The sequence below is a fragment of the Taudactylus pleione genome, unplaced genomic scaffold, assembly GCF_031769625.1.
Source record: "Taudactylus pleione unplaced genomic scaffold, aTauple2 ptg000336l, whole genome shotgun sequence".
Taxonomy (NCBI): Eukaryota; Metazoa; Chordata; class Amphibia; order Anura; family Myobatrachidae; genus Taudactylus; species Taudactylus pleione.
The window spans coordinates 6,822,204-6,840,059 of NW_028284737.1; the positions used below are offsets into that span (position 1 = coordinate 6,822,204).

The 17,856-nt window shown below is 39.7% G+C and overlaps 1 protein-coding gene across 4 annotated transcripts in view; it reads left to right on the forward strand.

The window, feature by feature from the left end:
- Window positions 1–17,856, forward strand: part of MAST4 (microtubule associated serine/threonine kinase family member 4) — a 641,164-nt gene that overhangs the window by 435,400 nt on the left and 187,908 nt on the right. The window contains exon 6 of one of the 4 annotated variants that reach the window (XM_088443937.1): window positions 6,196–6,276. The exons of the other annotated variants lie outside the window; for them this stretch is intronic. Coding sequence (XP_088300063.1) covers window positions 6,196–6,276 — 81 coding nt within the window. The remainder of the gene's footprint in view (window positions 1–6,195; window positions 6,277–17,856) is intronic. 4 annotated transcript variants of the gene reach the window in all.

Genomic DNA, 17,856 nt, shown 5'->3' on the forward strand with positions numbered 1-17,856 from the left:
GTGAATCCTGACGTAAAAATCTCTCTAATTGCTGTTGTCCAGCTGTTTTATGTTATTTGTTTTTTTTTTGTTTTTTTTTTTAGTGTTGTGGGTAATTATATTATATTTGCATTTCATCCAAGGATGTATAGCTTGATTGGGTTGGGTACGGGATCCCGGTGGTCTCATTGGTCAGGATGCCGATGGTCAGAATACAGCGGCACCCTGACAGCTAGAATCCCGGTAGATTTCTGTAAGTATTATAACCCTTATCCTAGCCCTCCTGTCTTGCACCCTAACCCTCCACTTCCGCAGCCTAACCCTTCCCCTATTGCCTAAACCTAACCTTCCCCCTGACCATAATATTTACCTCCGCAGTCTATCCTCATCCTGACTGTCGGGATGCTGACTACATACCGTTTGGATTGTTCCCCATGAAATTATGTTTGCACTCCTAGATCATATATATTTAGTGTGTCTTGCATTTAGTGCAGTTTTTCACACTATAATTGACCTTGCATACAACACCGCAGTTTCCTAGGATAGTAAATTTATCCCCAACACCAAGCTTAAATTGGCCATGTACACGTAGTAAAACTTTGCTCTACTTTTGGCTTCAGGACCAAGGACAGCCAAATAAATAGAACAATTTAAAAACAAAAAAATCAAAGCAATACAAAATCAACAAAACTGCCTAGAACGGAATAATCTAATTTAATGATTCTAAATGCCAGTGCTGGTCATTCCCAGCAAATGGGGACAAAAGTTTTGGTCTCCTCCCGCAATATCAGCAGAAAAAAAAGAGAGACCGTGGTAGGCGTTTACTAATAGTAAATGGACTAGTACAGTACTAAAGCAATCCATACAGGCAACTATTTGGAAAGCCAGCATTGTTATCATATATCAGATGTTGAACTGCTGAAAAATCTAAATGGCCGATGACCAAGAATGCTAGCGTATGCGTGGCTGGGCCCATGATCCATGCAATGTCAACTACTTGATTTGCCAATTTGGACTCAAATGTAGTCACTTGACAATCCTGTGCTTGGCTGTGCCTGTCAATGGGTAGCTTAGTTCTTTCAATGATGTTAGTCTTGATATTTCATTATTCTGCAGAGAATCACCCTCATTTTGCCCAACGTTCTGCTAGTCCACCAAAAAATAATGACTGCACTGCGGGCACTTGGGAAGGGGCAATAATGCTCTGCTCCTTCCCTAGGCAATAGTGCAGCTGTAACCTGTATGCATGTGTGCGGTGTTTGTTCTACTTTTATCCCCTATATTTTATTGAGTATTTTAAATTGATGAATGTCTGATTTATCATGCAGAATTCTCATCTAGCATCACAGTGGTTGTCATTTTCACTGTTATTTCCATTAATTGTTTTTTGGGGTTTGTCTTTCAGTTAAGTATTTGTCTTGCTCCATTTTATCCACTTACTGTACACATACAGAGGTACCGATTCAGTCTATGTTAAGCAAACGGAGATGATTTTAATCTGGAATGCTAATGATCGCAATTACACCTAATTTCGTGAGATAGAGCCTGATTCATTGTGGATCGCCATTGCAACAGAGTACGCAGATCGGCCAATAGTGTGTACTGCTCATGCGTATGCACCACAGTGCGCGAGTTAGCATTGCAAGCGGACTGCGATCACCTACGCAGATACAAGGCCATCGCAGAGTGAGTGACGGGACGTCAGTGTTTGGCAGTTGGTGACGGGGGGTGGTGAGAGAAACGCAGGCTTGTCTGTCCGTTTGAACGCCTTTTCTGGGCGTGCATAAATTAGCCACTGCGACGGCATTTGCAGCTTGAGTACTCACTGCGTGCGACGAGACTTGCAATATCTGAGTAAGGTCAGACCTGCTGTGATTCTGCATGAGGGTCCAATGTTACTTGATGTTACTGACGTATACGCAGGATTGCGAAGTCTTACGAAAGCGGTAGTGGGCGTCTCTATGCTGGCTGAGCGATTGCAAACATTAGCATATTTTCGCAGCAGACCTGCATGCGTAATCGCATCTGCGATCGCAATAGCGATCCGTGATGAATCAGGCCTATAGTGCTGAGTTTTAAAGATCTTTGCCTCCCTATAAAAAATCTTTGTTTTTAAGTATTGACAAACTGTCTGATCTTTGTATTCTTTATGCTAAATTCCTTTTATTGCAATCTATAATTTTCAGAACTTTAAAAGTTAATGTTTATGGAAGACAAGTAATTACTAGGCAAAAAAACAAAACAAATGACAATGCTACAACAAATGTCATGAAGGGGACTGTAGTGCATCTAGGACCATTAAAGAGAACAAATAATGGTCTGTTTAAAGATGCATTCGCTCAGCAGCAAAGTGTCCCTGGAATTATTTTAAAGACCAACACATTTTAGTCCAATACTAGCATATTTTCCTTTAATGTCTCTTTGCTGTTGCCCTACCGTTTAGCCACCCACTTGTCTCTTGTGTGTCTGCCTTTCCTTCATGACTGTTTCTCTTTTGTTGCTGTTTTATTGCTGTTTTGTGCTGTTATGATTGTAGAAATTGTGATTTACTTATAATTCATTGTGTGATGATACAGGAGTATCATAGAGCCATCATGATACCTGTCATTAATAACCCTGCCAATAGAGAATCACATACGTCATAAGTCTTTCTATATGCTCCATTGACCAGTAGTCACTGTAGCTAGCAGTGACGGAAACTGGCGAAGTGGACGTTCCTGCTTAACAAAAAAGAATATATATACATTAACATAGGTGAGGTGTCAAGCATTTTTATGTTGCTTAAGTGATTGTCACTGTAAATATAAAGGTAAATAACAAAATAAAAGGAAACAACAACTTAAGGTATGTAAAGAGGCTGCCAGCACCTCCGTGTGTCTTGGCATAAATTCTACAACTGTTTGGAACTTTATTGGAGAAACTTAATTAGTTGACGCTTTAATGGTGATGATAGAAATCGCTTTGCTCCTCAGTGGTCTTTGTTACTCTATTTATCCCTCAGACTTCCATGCCAGCATCATCTTAGCCACTAGCCATCAGGAAACATCACTCATCTCAGCCATCTTCATCACTTTTGTTCCTACCCCAATGGACCCAATAATCACCACTGTCTCAAAAGTTATGGACGTCTTTTCTTACCATGGTGGCCAAAGTGTAGGACAGCAGCTTGGCACGTTATACTGACCCTAACATTGTGTTAGTACCTTAAATAATTCTGGAACCACCCAGCTTTGTGGGAGCACCTGATTAAAGTATACTTCCTCAAGTTTCCTTTATTTTGGTAATTACCTGTGTGCATGAACACACTTCTAGGACACGTAGTATAATTGCATTCGATTGAAAATTTCTTTAAAGTCTTATGACCTGATGGCCGATGTTGGTTATGGATGTTAGAACTGTTATGTTGCAATGGAATAAGTGTATGGTGGGCTCCAAAGTGTATGGTGGGCATAGGATATTTTAAAATGATTGCCCAAAAAAAAAGTCAAGCTTCAAAAATCTGTAGTATTGAAGCTCAAAAAGATCCTGAAATCCATTTCTTAAAAATATGTTAGATTGAGTAGAACCACAACAATGCCAGATGATTGTTGTTCACTTCAATATATTTTACCTGTTTTGAGGTCCACTGTGCGCCGCCATTTGTACTGTTCTGCAGATGCACAAGTGGAAACCGCACTTATTGGCATAGGCACGTTTGCAAACAAAAAGTGCCCCTTTTATATTCCATGAAGAACTTACTTAATCTGAAACTGTCAAAATGGAACTGCGTGAAATAAAAAAAGACAGTCCCTAAGAAAATATACTGTTTTATATACGGTACCTTGGATTTGGTCTGTAGCCAAACTAATTTGTTTACTTGATTAGGAATTAGCACTTGAGTTAAATAATGATTTTCATGTCTTATAAAGTATGTTAATGGCAGCCCTGTAGATAATGTTTCCAGAACCTAGTCATAAATAACCACTACCACACTCGTGATTTCTAGTCGTTAGCCCTGGGCACCACCATAAGGATGGAATCCTAATCATTCAGTAGAGTATTTCATTCCATAAAATACAGCCAGGCTATAATCTAGACTTTTTCTGTATACAGAAGAGCTATAGTTAGTTACAATGGAACATTACCCTTGGTTTCCATCCAGGATGACTGCCCAACTCTTTAACTTGTGAGCCACTGTCTGTAGAATGCTCACTACTCATACTTGGTCCCTCCGTTCCACTGAGTCCTCCAATGTGACACAAGCCCCACACAGATATTTATATATTGAACCTTAAAACTTACATTGGAGAAACTAACTACAAATCTGTAGAACTTAACACAAAAGTGCTCATAATAGTACATACAGTGCATCCGGAAAGTATTCACAGCACTTCACTTTTTCCATATTTTGTTATGTTACAGCCTTATTCCAAAATGGAATAAATTCATTTTTGTCCTCAAAATTCTACACACAATAACCCATAATGACAACATGTAAAAAGTAATTTTTTTTAGATTTTTGCAAATTTAATAATAATAAAAAAAGAAGAAGAAATCACATGTACATAAGTATTCCCAGCCTTTGCCATGAAGCTCAAAATTGAGCTCAGGTGCATCCTCTTTTCCACTGATCATCCTTGAGATGTTCCTACAGCTTAATTGGAGTCTACCTGTGGTAAATTCAGTTGATTGGACATGATTTTGAAAGGCATACACCTGTCTATATAAGGTCCCACACTTGACACTGCATGTCAGAGCACAAACCAAGCATGAAGGGCAAGGAATTGTCTGTAGACCTCCGAGACAGGATTGTCTCGAGGCACAAATCTGGGGAAGGGTACAGAAAAATATCTGCTGCTTTGAAGGTCCCAGTGAGCACAGTGGCCTCCATCATCCATAAATGGAAGAAGTTCGAAAACACCAGGACTCTTCCTAGAGTTGTCCGGCCGTCTAAACTGAACGATCGTGGGAGAAGGAAGGGAGGAGACCAAGAACCCGATGGTCACTCTGTCTTAGCTACAGCATTCCTCTGTGGAGAGAGGAGAACCTTCCAGAAGGACACCATCTCTGCAGCAATCCACCAATCAGGCCTTTATGGTAGAGTGGCTAGACGAAGCCACTCATTAGTAAAAAGCACATGGCAGCCCGCCTGGAGTTTGCCAAAATGCACCTGAAGTACTCTCAGACCAGGAGAAACAAAATCATCTGGTCTGATGAGACAAAGATTGAACTCTTTGGCGTGAATGGCAGGTGTTATGTTTGGAGGAAACCAGGCACCGGTCATCACCATGCCAATACCATCCCTACAGTGAAGCATGGTGGTAGCAGCATCATGCTGTGGGGATGTTTTTCAGTGGCAGGAACTGGGAGACTAGTCAGGATAGAGGGAAAGATGAATGCAGCAATGTACAGAGACATCCTAGATGAAAACCTGCTCCAGAGCGCTCTTGATCTCAGACTGGGGTGACAGTTCATCTTTCAGCAGGACACAGCCAAGATATCAAAGGAGTGGCTTCAGGACAGCTCTGTGAGTGGCCCAGCCAGAACCCAGACTTGAATCCGATTGAACATCTCTTGAGAGAGCTGAAAATGGCTGTGTACCGACGCTTCCCATCCAACCTGGTGGAGCTTGAGAGGTGCTTCAAAGAGGAATGGGTGAAACCGCCCAAAGATAGGTATGCCAAGTTTGTGGCATCATATTCAAAAAGGCTTGAGACTGTAATTGCTGCCAAAGGTTCACCAACAAACTATTGAGCAACAGCTGTGAATACTTATGTACATGTGATTTCTTTGTTTTTTTTGTTATTAAATTTGCAAAAATCTAAAAAAAAATCTTTTTAGACATTGTCATTATGGGGTATTGTGTGTAGAATTTTGAGGACAAAAGTGAATTTATTCCATTTTGGAATAAGACTGTAACATAACAAAATGTGGAAAAAGTGAAGCGCTGTGAATACTTTCCAGATGTACTGTATATTCAAGCACAGTCTAACAGATTGTAGGTTATTAAGAACAGCTCCCAGTAGCACACATGTTGCCTATGGACAATCCATAGCTGATAGAACACAATACTCAATACAAGTACACTGGCTTGCCATAGTATTTTAATTAGAAAATATTTTTTTTGAAACCAGAACCCTCTTATAAGATTTATTCCAGTGCAACATAATTTTATTCTATTCATATAATTTGCTTATGATTGCTTTGCTCACTGCTAGTGACATTTTAACTTTGCAGTCTCACCCCAAGAAGCTTGAGTCCAACCCCAACAAGCCCCTGCAGTCCCTGTAGTCCTTTGTATGCTTTCCATTTCTGGAGGTAAGGAATCTTCCCTTTTTGTGTTTGGTTTTGCTTTTTACAAATTTTCTCTGTTTTATAGACCTAGAATACTTTGTAATGTAATTTTGTTTTCATTATGAATGATTTACCATAAGTGCTGCAGACCTGTTATAGCTTTAGCATGTGATGAATGCAACATACAATAATCTCTGTATTGGCATTTTGTTTCCCTCTGTATTTTGTAACAGCCATGGACAGAAATAAATAGTATAGTCAATGTGGTAAATTAAAATAAATTGAATGAAACCATGATATACAGTACAGTATAATGCAGTATAGTTACTAAAAGTTGTAGGGGTGCATGTGCTGGTTAATAAAGTGATGATGCCCGAAGGTGAAAAACCCCTTAGAAATAAGGAACCAGTTTTGGCTTTTACATTTTGGATTTGGGGAGGAAGGTTTGGGTTGACATTACTGTACATGGATGTGCCCGGCTGACCAAGTGAAATATTGTGTTAGTCCCCAATGGAGTGGACACTGAGATTTAAATAATAGCTTTTTATGCAGTGGCTGGAATGGAAATTTAGAACTGTCGGTATGGTAGATGTACTTTAAGGAGCAGGGCCTCCAGCCTCTTGTTCTCTCCCCTACACTATCCATGTCTTGGGTGCACTCCCATTGACAGTAAGAGAAATCTGATCCTTTCTGCCCACCCTTCCCAGGGTACTGGGTCTTTGGGCATATTTGCCAACTCTCCCTGAATGTTAGGGAGACTCCCTGAAATAGTAGCAAACTCCCTGAAGAGTCTAGCAAACTCCCTGATTGCACCTTACACCTATTATGTAGCTGTTATATTCATTCAGATGGTATAATCCGTGCCATTTCCCTGCATTGGTTATAAGGCACAATGATCCCTATGGCTACATGCATTTTTTATATACTAGAACACAGGTGTGCTGATAAATCAGAAGATATCTCTTTGAACAAACGGAGCAGCTCACACAAGCAGGTTCTGCACCTGCTGAAAAATCAGAACAATAGAAAGTTATAGTGGAGCGCTGGTTCAGTCAAGTGACCACACTGATTAATAATATGCAATTTATTGCAAAATGTAAAAAAAAATGAAATATACAAATCACACATCTACATAAAAACACGGATGATACTACATGCAGTAGCAGATAAGGGATATGTGGGATAACTGATAGGACCTTATCTTCTGTTGATATCCACAAATACACTCTTACTTTGTGAACATAATAGTCATTAGAGCAATTGTAGCATGAAAAGATAGTCCACATACATCGGAGTATAATGATTACCTGTATTAAGGTTGCCAGTTGTCACACTATGTGTATTAGGTCAAACTGATACCTTGTTGTACACCGGGATCCGTTCCAGATGGGGACCAGGTGTACCATGCTAGTGTAGCTGGTTCCTTTTGAAACAACAGAGGCCGCTTTTAAACATCCATGCGGCTGAAGGCAATCTCCGTCTGGCTAGGCTGGAAGCTCTGTCTGTGTTTATGTCCCTTCCGGCAAAGCTGTATTCCATGCACTCTCTCCGCTGACACTCCCTGAGTGTTTACAAGCTTACAGGGCAGAATGAAACAAAGTGTCTGTGTCCAATATGATAGACTCCTTACGCGTTTCTCCGGGCTTTTAGTGTTCCCAGTTTCATCAGAAGGCACATAGTCTCCATTGAGGTCTGAGGCAGATTTATATACCCCTGTCAATTACTTTAATTGACAAATTAAATACAAACATTGTCAGAAGCTAGATTAATTAAAGAAGACACGAGTGAAACATTTTAACCATTAGTATATAGCATATGTCTTTACAACCTGGTAAAAAGGAAAAAAAAGACTATAGCGATGTGGAATGGGTATGAACCAAAATATAGTAGTAACAGTAAGGTGTGTGTGTGTGTGTGTGTGTGTGTGTGTGTGTGTGTGTGTATATATATATATATATATATATATATATAAAAATACATACAGTATATAATGTATAATAAACCAAGAAATTATTAGTTACATATAATGAGATGTATATATGATTCCTATAATTAATATTATATATAATAAATAACTATTTAATAATAAATTAATAACATATAATTAACGTGTATCTGATCCCTATAATTCATAATATATATAATATAGACTCATAAATATAAAACCAATATAATATTATATACCTGTAAATTAATAAAAATGAAAACATCAGTTGACACCACTTAAATATAAATATATGGTCAACAATATGGAACCTGAATTTATTTCATACTAAAAAAGTATATTCTAGAGAGAAAATGCGTTTGCTCAATATTATCTTAATTGTTTAAATAACATTATACTTCAAGAGGATCCAATTCCTAATGAATTTTAGCATGTTTTTATAGTGTTTAAAATGTTTAAAATTCAAGCTCTATTGTTTCATTTAGTCCATCTGGAAATAATGCGTGTAAACATGAATCCAATTGGATTCTCTAATACACAGTTTTTTTGAACCTATCACCACCATGTAAGGAGATAGTAATTAATTTGATGATAATGGCTCTCAAGGTATCTGTATTGGCTCCATGAGTTTGTACAAAGTGACATGATACACTATGTTTGGTGAGACGATTGACGATATTTCGTCGATGTTCTAAGAGCCTCAATTTAAATTTATGGGTGGTTCGTCCAACGTATTGGACTTTAGAAGGACAAGATAGTACATAAATCACAAAATCAGCTTCACAATTTTACGAAGGAATTTATCTGAAACTTTACCTCAGATTTATCTGAGTGAAAATTACTCTCTCGATTTGCTATATGTTTAAAGGTAATGGATCTTCCATGGTTACATCTATAGCAACCCTGTGGTTTGGAGATCCAAGGGAGAGTGTTCATTTTGTTTGTTTCTGAGATAGTTCTAAAGTGACTAGACACTAACTTGCGTCTCAAATTATCTGCTTTTTAAAGACTTTCACAGGTGCCTCAGTACCAGTAACTCACTTTTCAAAACCGGATCTAATTTCAATATAGGAAAATTCTTTTAAATGATGTTCTTAATTTTATAAGACCAACTATTTTGTTTAGAAACAAATACGGTTGAACCATTTGTATTTGTTACTATTATGTCTTTTATTTCGATTTAAGTGATTAACAAAACTAATGATAGACAAAACGTCCCCTTTCCAAACGAAAAAAAAAAAACTATATACCTTGCATAGAGGACTAGGTTCGCGCCGAATGGGCCATTCCAAATAAACTTCTCCTCGAATGCGCCCATGTAGATGTTTGCATAACTCGGCACAATCCTAGTCCCCATAGCAGTGCCAAGGTCCTGTAGGTAAAAAACATGATTAAATAAATAAATTGCTCTAATGACTATTATGCTGACAAAGTAATATTTGAATACAAATTGGATTTGTGCAGAGTGTATTTGTGGATATCAACAAAAGACAGGGCCATATCAGTTGTCCCACAATTTATTCCCACATATCCCTTATCTGCTACTCCATGTAGTATCATCTGTGTTCTTATGTAGATGTGATTTGTAGATTTCATTGTTTTTTTTACCTTTTTGCAATAAATTGCATATTATTAATCAGTGTGGTCACTTGACTGAACCAGCGCTCCACTATATTTTTCTACATGCATTTTTATAAAAGGTTACTCACTATATATGAGCAAGCCCTGAAAAGTATCAATGTGTTTTTATCAAGAAATAGATCTTGCTAACTGTTTTGGGGCTCATTTACATTTGGATGTACAGTAAGTCAATTGTATGGCCTACCTTCTGATATAACTTTACAAGTCCACTAACGTGATAAACCTAAGTGTTGCTTTCACAATTTCCTTGAAATGCTTTTTCAAAAGTAGGCAAGTGTGACTCTGGGTGCTACTGTATTTCAGTGTCATTCTGTTATGTAAGTATTTTACGGTTTAATTTTTCCACTAGCATTGTCTGTTTGTACCTTTTTTTATATTAAATTGTGCGGCGATAAGAACACTTGGTGGCAACTAATAATAATAATTTGATAGGTTTAATTTCATCCCTAATTTCAGATGCTTTTTATCCTAATTTGCCTCTGTGGTATTCTACTACACTTGGAGAATTTATCCCGTTAGACAGTGGTCTGATATGATCTGGATGGTGAAGTATCTTCTCTAACACATTTATATAGTAATGAGGTTCTTAAAACCTTTGAGGATATTAGGAATTAATTTGGGGTCCTGAACTCTATGTTCAGTTATTTACAGCATTGTTATGCCCAGTCCTCTGTTTTCTTCTCGTGCTCTCTATTCTATTAAGACCCTGTTGCAGACATCTGGCGAGAAGAGACTGATCTCTAGCATTTACTCCTATCTACTCACTAACCACTCAGACACTGAATTGACGTAGCTTAGAGTTAAATGGGGGGGGAAGACTTGGGCACTTTGGAGAATGAGGAGTGGTCTCTGATGCTGTGTAGTCCTTTGTCCGCCATCTCTGCAGTTTCATTCCAACAAGCTCAGCTTTTTATACTTCCTAGGGTTACTTACTCTTTTAATCTGAGTAGATTTGAGTCTGGGGTCTCTGAGAGGTGTATTCTGCCCTTCACTGCTCTTTTTGGCATTTCTCTGTGAATGCCCCGCTGTCCAAACATTTTGGGCCAAGATCACCATTTGTATCACTAGAACAGGGGGTAAGATCCCTCTTTTATCTCCTAAAATGTGATAGGGTCAGACGTATCACTGGTCAATGTGTTCTTAATGCTTTGACCCTGGCTAAAGTCTGCATCGCCTGCACATGGATGTCCTCTAGGGGCCCTACATTTGCAGAGTGGCGTAGGCTGATGAGTGAAGTGGTGGGGAATGAAAGGTTTCTATGCACCAAGTATAATTGTATACATAAATTTGACCGTGTACGGGGTTATTGGACCGCTTCTCTTCATTGTATTACTGCGGGTGGTGAGGCTGCACCTTCTCATTGTTTGGCATCTAGTGGGACAGTATATTAATCAGTGTAGCATGCTGCGATCATAACTGTTCTAATCACATGTACTTACTGGATGATTGTTCCCATAATTCTGACTTTATTTTATTGGGACAGTCTCTTCTGTTTACATTCGTTGTTGTATTGTTAGGGCTGGTGGGTGGTGGGAGGTTTTGCTCTTTTCTTTCTTTGTTTGCAATTTAATTTTCTGAAAGTGCAAACATAACCTCAATTCAAAAAAATATCTTCTAAAGAGAACAAATGGAGAGGTTTCCCATAGCAACCAGCCAGGTACTGCCTATCAATTATCTAGTACATTTTATGTAATGATAGCAAGAATCCGATTGGCTGCTATGGGTTACACCTCCACTTGTCCTCTTTATAAGGATTGCTACATCTCCCCCTTAGAACAGATACTGAGAATGAGAATAAGGGATGGGACATCAAAAGAAAACATTGGAAGGAAGTACAGTACCAATGTTTTTAGCATTGTACACAAAACATTGTTTACTACTAAAAATTGGTTCTGGAACATCGACGTTACCTACTTAAACACATAATACGCTAATAAACTTCTGAAATCATACTTATGTTTATTTGATGGAGGCTTACAGTATATACAGTCCAGCGGTTCAAAAAAACAGCGGCACTCAGAGGATTTAAAAAATGCAAAACTTCTTTATAAGATCTGTAAAGACCTGGTACTTAGGCAGCATACTACAAGCAGTACCTCTGAAACATTGGCATTAAATGGGGTATTTGTGCTGCCGGGACGCAGGCATCTAGCACCACGTCCGTGTCAGTGGTTGCTAGACGTCAGCGCGCTTGTCACAGCTGGTGTTGCTGGGAGACTGTGTGACAACATTTTTGAACACCTAGCTGTCTGCGCCTCATGGTCCCGGTGGTCACTGACTGGGTCGGTATCTTCTCTATTTAGAGCAGGGTAAGTAGCATCTATTTGTGGCTGCAGGTTTTCAATTTTGCTGCATTATTGTCCTGAAGACATTCTTTATATATATTAATGGTGGCTTAAAGATTTGTGTATGTATGTATATATATATATATATATATACACACACACAACATGCATACATACATATACTGCACATGCAATGTGTGACTGACACTCAATCACTGCTCAGTTACCAATAGCTGCTGATTTGGCTGACCGGAGTGTCTATCACTGTCAGCCACTGCCCCCAGGAGCACATATGCAGCCAGCCTAGACCTGCAGCCAGTGACTCACTGAAAGCAGCAGCAGTGTCAGTGAACCGGGGATGAGGCTGTTCTATGTGCTGCTGCTGATTGGCTGTCCAGAGTGTCTTTCACAATGTTAGTCACAGCCCCCAGCAGCATGCACAAATGCAGCAGTGTGTGTAAACTGTGTATTGAAATGTCAGCATCACGCACACAGTAATTGCAGCTGCCAGCAGCCATACACAGTTGAAAAAAAACAACAAAAAAACATTGGAAACCATCTGGAAAACATTGGGACAGAAGTCTAGCAATGGTGATGAAACATTGGATCCTCACCATTGCAGGGTTAAACATTGAACATTGGAACTCAACCATCTGACCGGTGTTTCCGATGAAACATCAAATGATTCCCATTCCTACTGACAATAACATCCAGTCTGCAAGAGACCTGGCTCTATCAGTAAAATATATGCATGTGGTGCTGAATAATGAAGTAAAAAATATTAGAAATCCAGATTTATTCTGCTTATGGTAGTTCCTAAATAAAGTTACGCCAGACCATCACTGGCTTCCACCTTGCACTGTGCCTCTATTGCCGACTGATTTATACAAGCAGCAGCCATTTTTCTGGAGACAAAAATGCACTGAGATCTATGTAAATAACTCAGCCACTGTGGCTTTAGCATCACCAAGTGGCAAGTTAGACTGACTTTTTTTCTTCTTCTATCTTAATGTTGTATTCCAACTAACTTTGACCACTGCTTTTAGCTAGTTATTTCCTCTATTGTGGAACATGTGCTATAACCGATAGAAAACAGTATGGTTTATTTATTTATTTCCTATGCTGCACTACAAAAGTTAAGGACCCAATTGTCTGATATGGGTCATGTCATCTTTGTTCACATTGCACTGTGTTATTAAATAATACACCTCTTAAAGGTGACTGAGAGCAATAGTTGTGCTAGAATGTCCCACAGTGCATTTTCTGACTAACGCACTATATTCGTCTAATATATTAATGAGGTGAAGCAGTATGATCCGGTACATAAACATGTCACTCAACACCAGGTTATTGCATCATTTCGTAGACCGTGATGTGTCCTTATGAAGACGTGTAAGCAGATGGCTGGTATTTTTCCTGTGATTCACTGAGATATAATTGGATTCTTCTCTACTTCTAACTACTCTGATAAATATGTTTGTGACTCATCTTTGGTCTACAAAGGAAGCCTATTCGGCTCTCGTAAGCACGCAGTAAGACTGGCATGCTAATCTTGTGCTGCTCAGGATGATTTCTTTTTTGTAACACTTTTGACTTAATTAGAAAATATGAAGTGGCAAAATAAACTGTGTGCACGCGATTGAGAGTATGAGTAATTATGATTAGCCAATCTCTATGCAAAATAGCTTTTAAAAGACCATATTTGAAGGAGCGACATTAAGATTTACAGAATTTGTCAGAACATTAGAAATGTGAGATGATATTGTGTTTTTCCAGGAGACTCCAGTCAGGCTATTTGTACAGTGCAGGGCACCACTTGAAGCCAATAATAGTTCATTACTGCAAAGACATACATAACAGTAGGGGTGGTTTTGGGGCTATAATATTGCTTCATGTCTGGCAGTTGTCACTAAGCTTTAGAAATAAAAAGAAGAAACTTAAAACCTTCTCTTTTTTAAATAGTAATGTAGGTGAGTATCTAAACTACCATGTTAACTATAATTTATGGTAAATATGATCTTTTAAAATTATATTTATCAGTTTAGGTCGCATGTTAAACAATGGATACCTAAACCAAAGCGTCCAAGTTATTACTATTCTATCTGGCATTCTGGAAAATGCAGCTTGAAATAGATCAGAATAACTGTTGGATGGAACAGGGCATTCTGTGGCCATATTGATCCCTCTAAATGATAATGTGTACTGTAGGGATTTAATAATTAGGTTAATCCCTATCTTTACTTTTGGTTAAAGGACTCCTAAAACCCAAACTTTAAATATGTATCCCATGAAAGTTTAATACATTAAGGAGCCTATTCATCATCATTGACCAGGGGCGGCCCCTAATAATTGTGTATCCAGCTCGCTGCAAGTTGTGGCGGTGGATACTTAACTACCGGAGCAATTCAGTGCTGCTCTTGTGCGAGGACAGCTGTTCTGAAAAGCTGCTCTCCTCACATTCCCTAATACTGCTGCTGACGTAGCAGTAATACTCCTTCTGCCCAGCCGGCCAACTGCGCATGTTTGACCTGAGAGACCTCAATGTGGAGGCAGCAAATCCCTCTTTGCAACCCCGGACCTCCTTCCCATAGGAATGAGCGGGACTCCAGTAACCAACGCCATCTGAAGACATTTGCTGAATACTTAGGTCCCTAATAATGAATGAGCCAGAGCTGGATACTTATAAGGGACCACCCGTCTCCCGATGACTGACTGGCCCCTAAATGTATTTTATTTCATTGTTAAATTTTGGGGGTTTAGGAGTCCTTTAACCAACAGTGCAGATAAGGATTTTTGTGTCCTAATTATTAAATCCCTACAATATGCATTAGCCTTCAGAGAGAACACTGGATGGAGAGGGCCTCAGAAAGTCCTGTAGTCTCTTGTCTATTTTTTATGTAACGGGCCCATAACGGAAGATGGATAGGCCCCTTAGTATTATCTCTCCACTCAATGGTCAGCTAACCAGGCACTATAAGAGATCTACAGTATAATTTTGATCCGCATTAGAACGATATATTGTACGATACGGCGTGTAGTGTGTACCCAGCTTAACCAATCCAAAATGGGTAGACTGTTTCCATAAAGGCATTGACTTGATCAGCAACAATACACAGGAAGGTTGTGCTCACTTGGTATTAAAGAGTCTAATGTGTGCCAAGAAAACATTCCAGACATCATTGCACCACAACCTGAACCGCTGGCACAAGACAGAATGGATCCGTGTGTTCATGTTGTTTACATCCAATTCTGCACATGCCATCAGCATGGCACAGCAGAAATCGGGATCTGTCAAACTGAGCCAGTATTGGTGAGCCTGTGCCCGCTGTAGCTTCAATTACCTGTCCTTCTCTAACAGGAATGGAACACTGTGTGGTCATCTTCTGCTGCAGCTCATCCAATTCAAGATGTGTTGTGTGTCCAAAGATGCTCTTCTTCATTCCACTGTTGTAATATGTGGTTGTTTGTGTTACTATGATTATTTTTTGCACACTATTCTCTGTACAAAGTAGAGTCTGTGCATGAAAGTCCCAGAAGATGAGCAGTTTCTGAGATATTCAAATCTCCTCGTCTGGCACTAACAATCATTCCATGGTCAGAGTCACTTAGATCTAGTATCGTCTCCATTCTTTGGTATGAACAACAACTTAACATCTTGACCATGTCTGCATGCTTGTATGCATTGAGATGCTGGAAATTTAGTTTGGTGGAAGACAGCAATTGTTTTATGTATTTTAAAGTTGCATAGTCACCTACGTAATCCAATCATTTGGAATGCTGAGGAACCAAATCCATCCAATATCACGTTGGTGTGGCCAATCTGGAAACGGGTCCTGTCGGACAGCTATGAGATTGGCTGATCTGTGGCCATCATAATTAAAGTAATTGAAACTATGAAAATAGGTGGTGCTTAAGCCTTTTCACATGTAGGCAGTTGTGAGATAGATATACATTAAATAGGGTAAACTTCAGAGCTCATTCTGTTATGCAGATGTACCTTCACCAATTGCTTTCATTTGATGAGGTTAACGGTTCCTTTAGTTGGTGCTAAAATATGTTATAAGGCTCTGTTTATCAGGGGAGTTTATGATCACGTATACAAAGTGCTTAGTAACAATGAGTACTCATTCACACAAACATTGTGTTCTAAACAGAACACTCCTAAATTAAAATTGCACCATCCACATGGAAAACATTGATCTATGCAGCATAGAGGAATCGGCTAGAAAACCATGCAGTCATTGTTTTTTCAAGGTAACTTCCAATTGTGTACTAAATTGCTATCCATGTATGTACATAGTCAACCCGCCATAGAAATCAATGTATCTATACAGCATGATTTCCCCTGCTTTTCCAGAGTTGCTTTGTACTGGGTTTCCAACGTCACAAATTCATAGTCACTTTGTAAACATTTACACAAAAATATGTAGATATTTGTGCATGGAAGAGGGCATATTGTACAGATTTTCACATGGAAGGGCACACAGAATACAATTGTTATGGCACTAGGGATTTGTTGCTTCGGGTCAGGGCCCCTTGGGCAAGCTGTATGGGGCTATATTGTAAAGGAAGCTGGGTGACATAATAATCTGTTCCTCATGCAGGTTACTAGTAGTAGAAGACTGATGCTGCAGGGTATCTGGTTAGAAAGTCGACAGCAGCCATGTAGACATTCCAATGTTAACATGGTTCAAACTGTCAACAACTTTAAAAAGTTGATAAGTTCACATTATCGACATCGGAACTGTCACCATGTGAAATGTCAACATGCTGAGGATGCCGATGGTTAGGTGGAGCCGGGATGGTTAGGCTGAAGGGGTGAGGTGAGGTTTAGGCTGCAGGGGAGGGGGCAGCATAGGATCAGGCACTAAGGGGAGGGTTAGGGATAAGGGGAGAAATACTTACCGAAATGCTGAAGCATCACAGATCCGCGCTGGCAGTGAAGAATACACTGGAATCGCTGCTGCCTCCAGAGGAAAATAAGTGTCCACAGGGCCACTAGGGATGGTTTGTCGACAGTTTATCATGTCGACATATGTGTAGACAGGAATGTCGACATGATCATTGTTGAAGGTTTGATCACGTCAACATTATCAAGTTGACCTGATGACTGTTGGCATAACGGTCGACAAATCCTATCCACACACTGCTGCAAAATGGTATTGAGAACACGTGTCAGCTAGCAGGATAGTCTGTGGTTGTAGCAGAGTGTAGGATGTTTAGAGGCAGACTGCGATACACAGAGTGGGTGCCAGGAGCACAATTGAGGCAAACTGCAATGAAGTATGCTGTGAAACAATACTGGAGCAGGTTTTCTGGATAGCACTTGATCTGAATGCTGTCAAGCAATACTGGAGCAGATACTGGACCAGGGGCCAAGGTACTGATCCTCAGAGAGAGATGATGATCTGGCAATGAGCAGTCAGCAGTTCCTGGTTTAAATTGGATACCCTGAGAACTGATTGCTGGAGACTTGCTTGTCAGAGCTGATTGAGTGCGATGGGCCAAGATGACGGCGCCCATGAAGCAGAACAGCTGGAACTGCACATTTACAGATGAGTGGCTACAGGTCTCAGGGATGCCACAGGCGCCAGCAGAGACACAGATGAAGGTAAGCTGACACCGAAATACCTGGCGTCCTTTGGTCTTCCCCCTCCAGGAGGGGACAGCTAGCTAGGTCAGCACTGTGGGGGGCATGGTGCAGCAGAAGTGGGCAGTGCTGGGAGCATGATG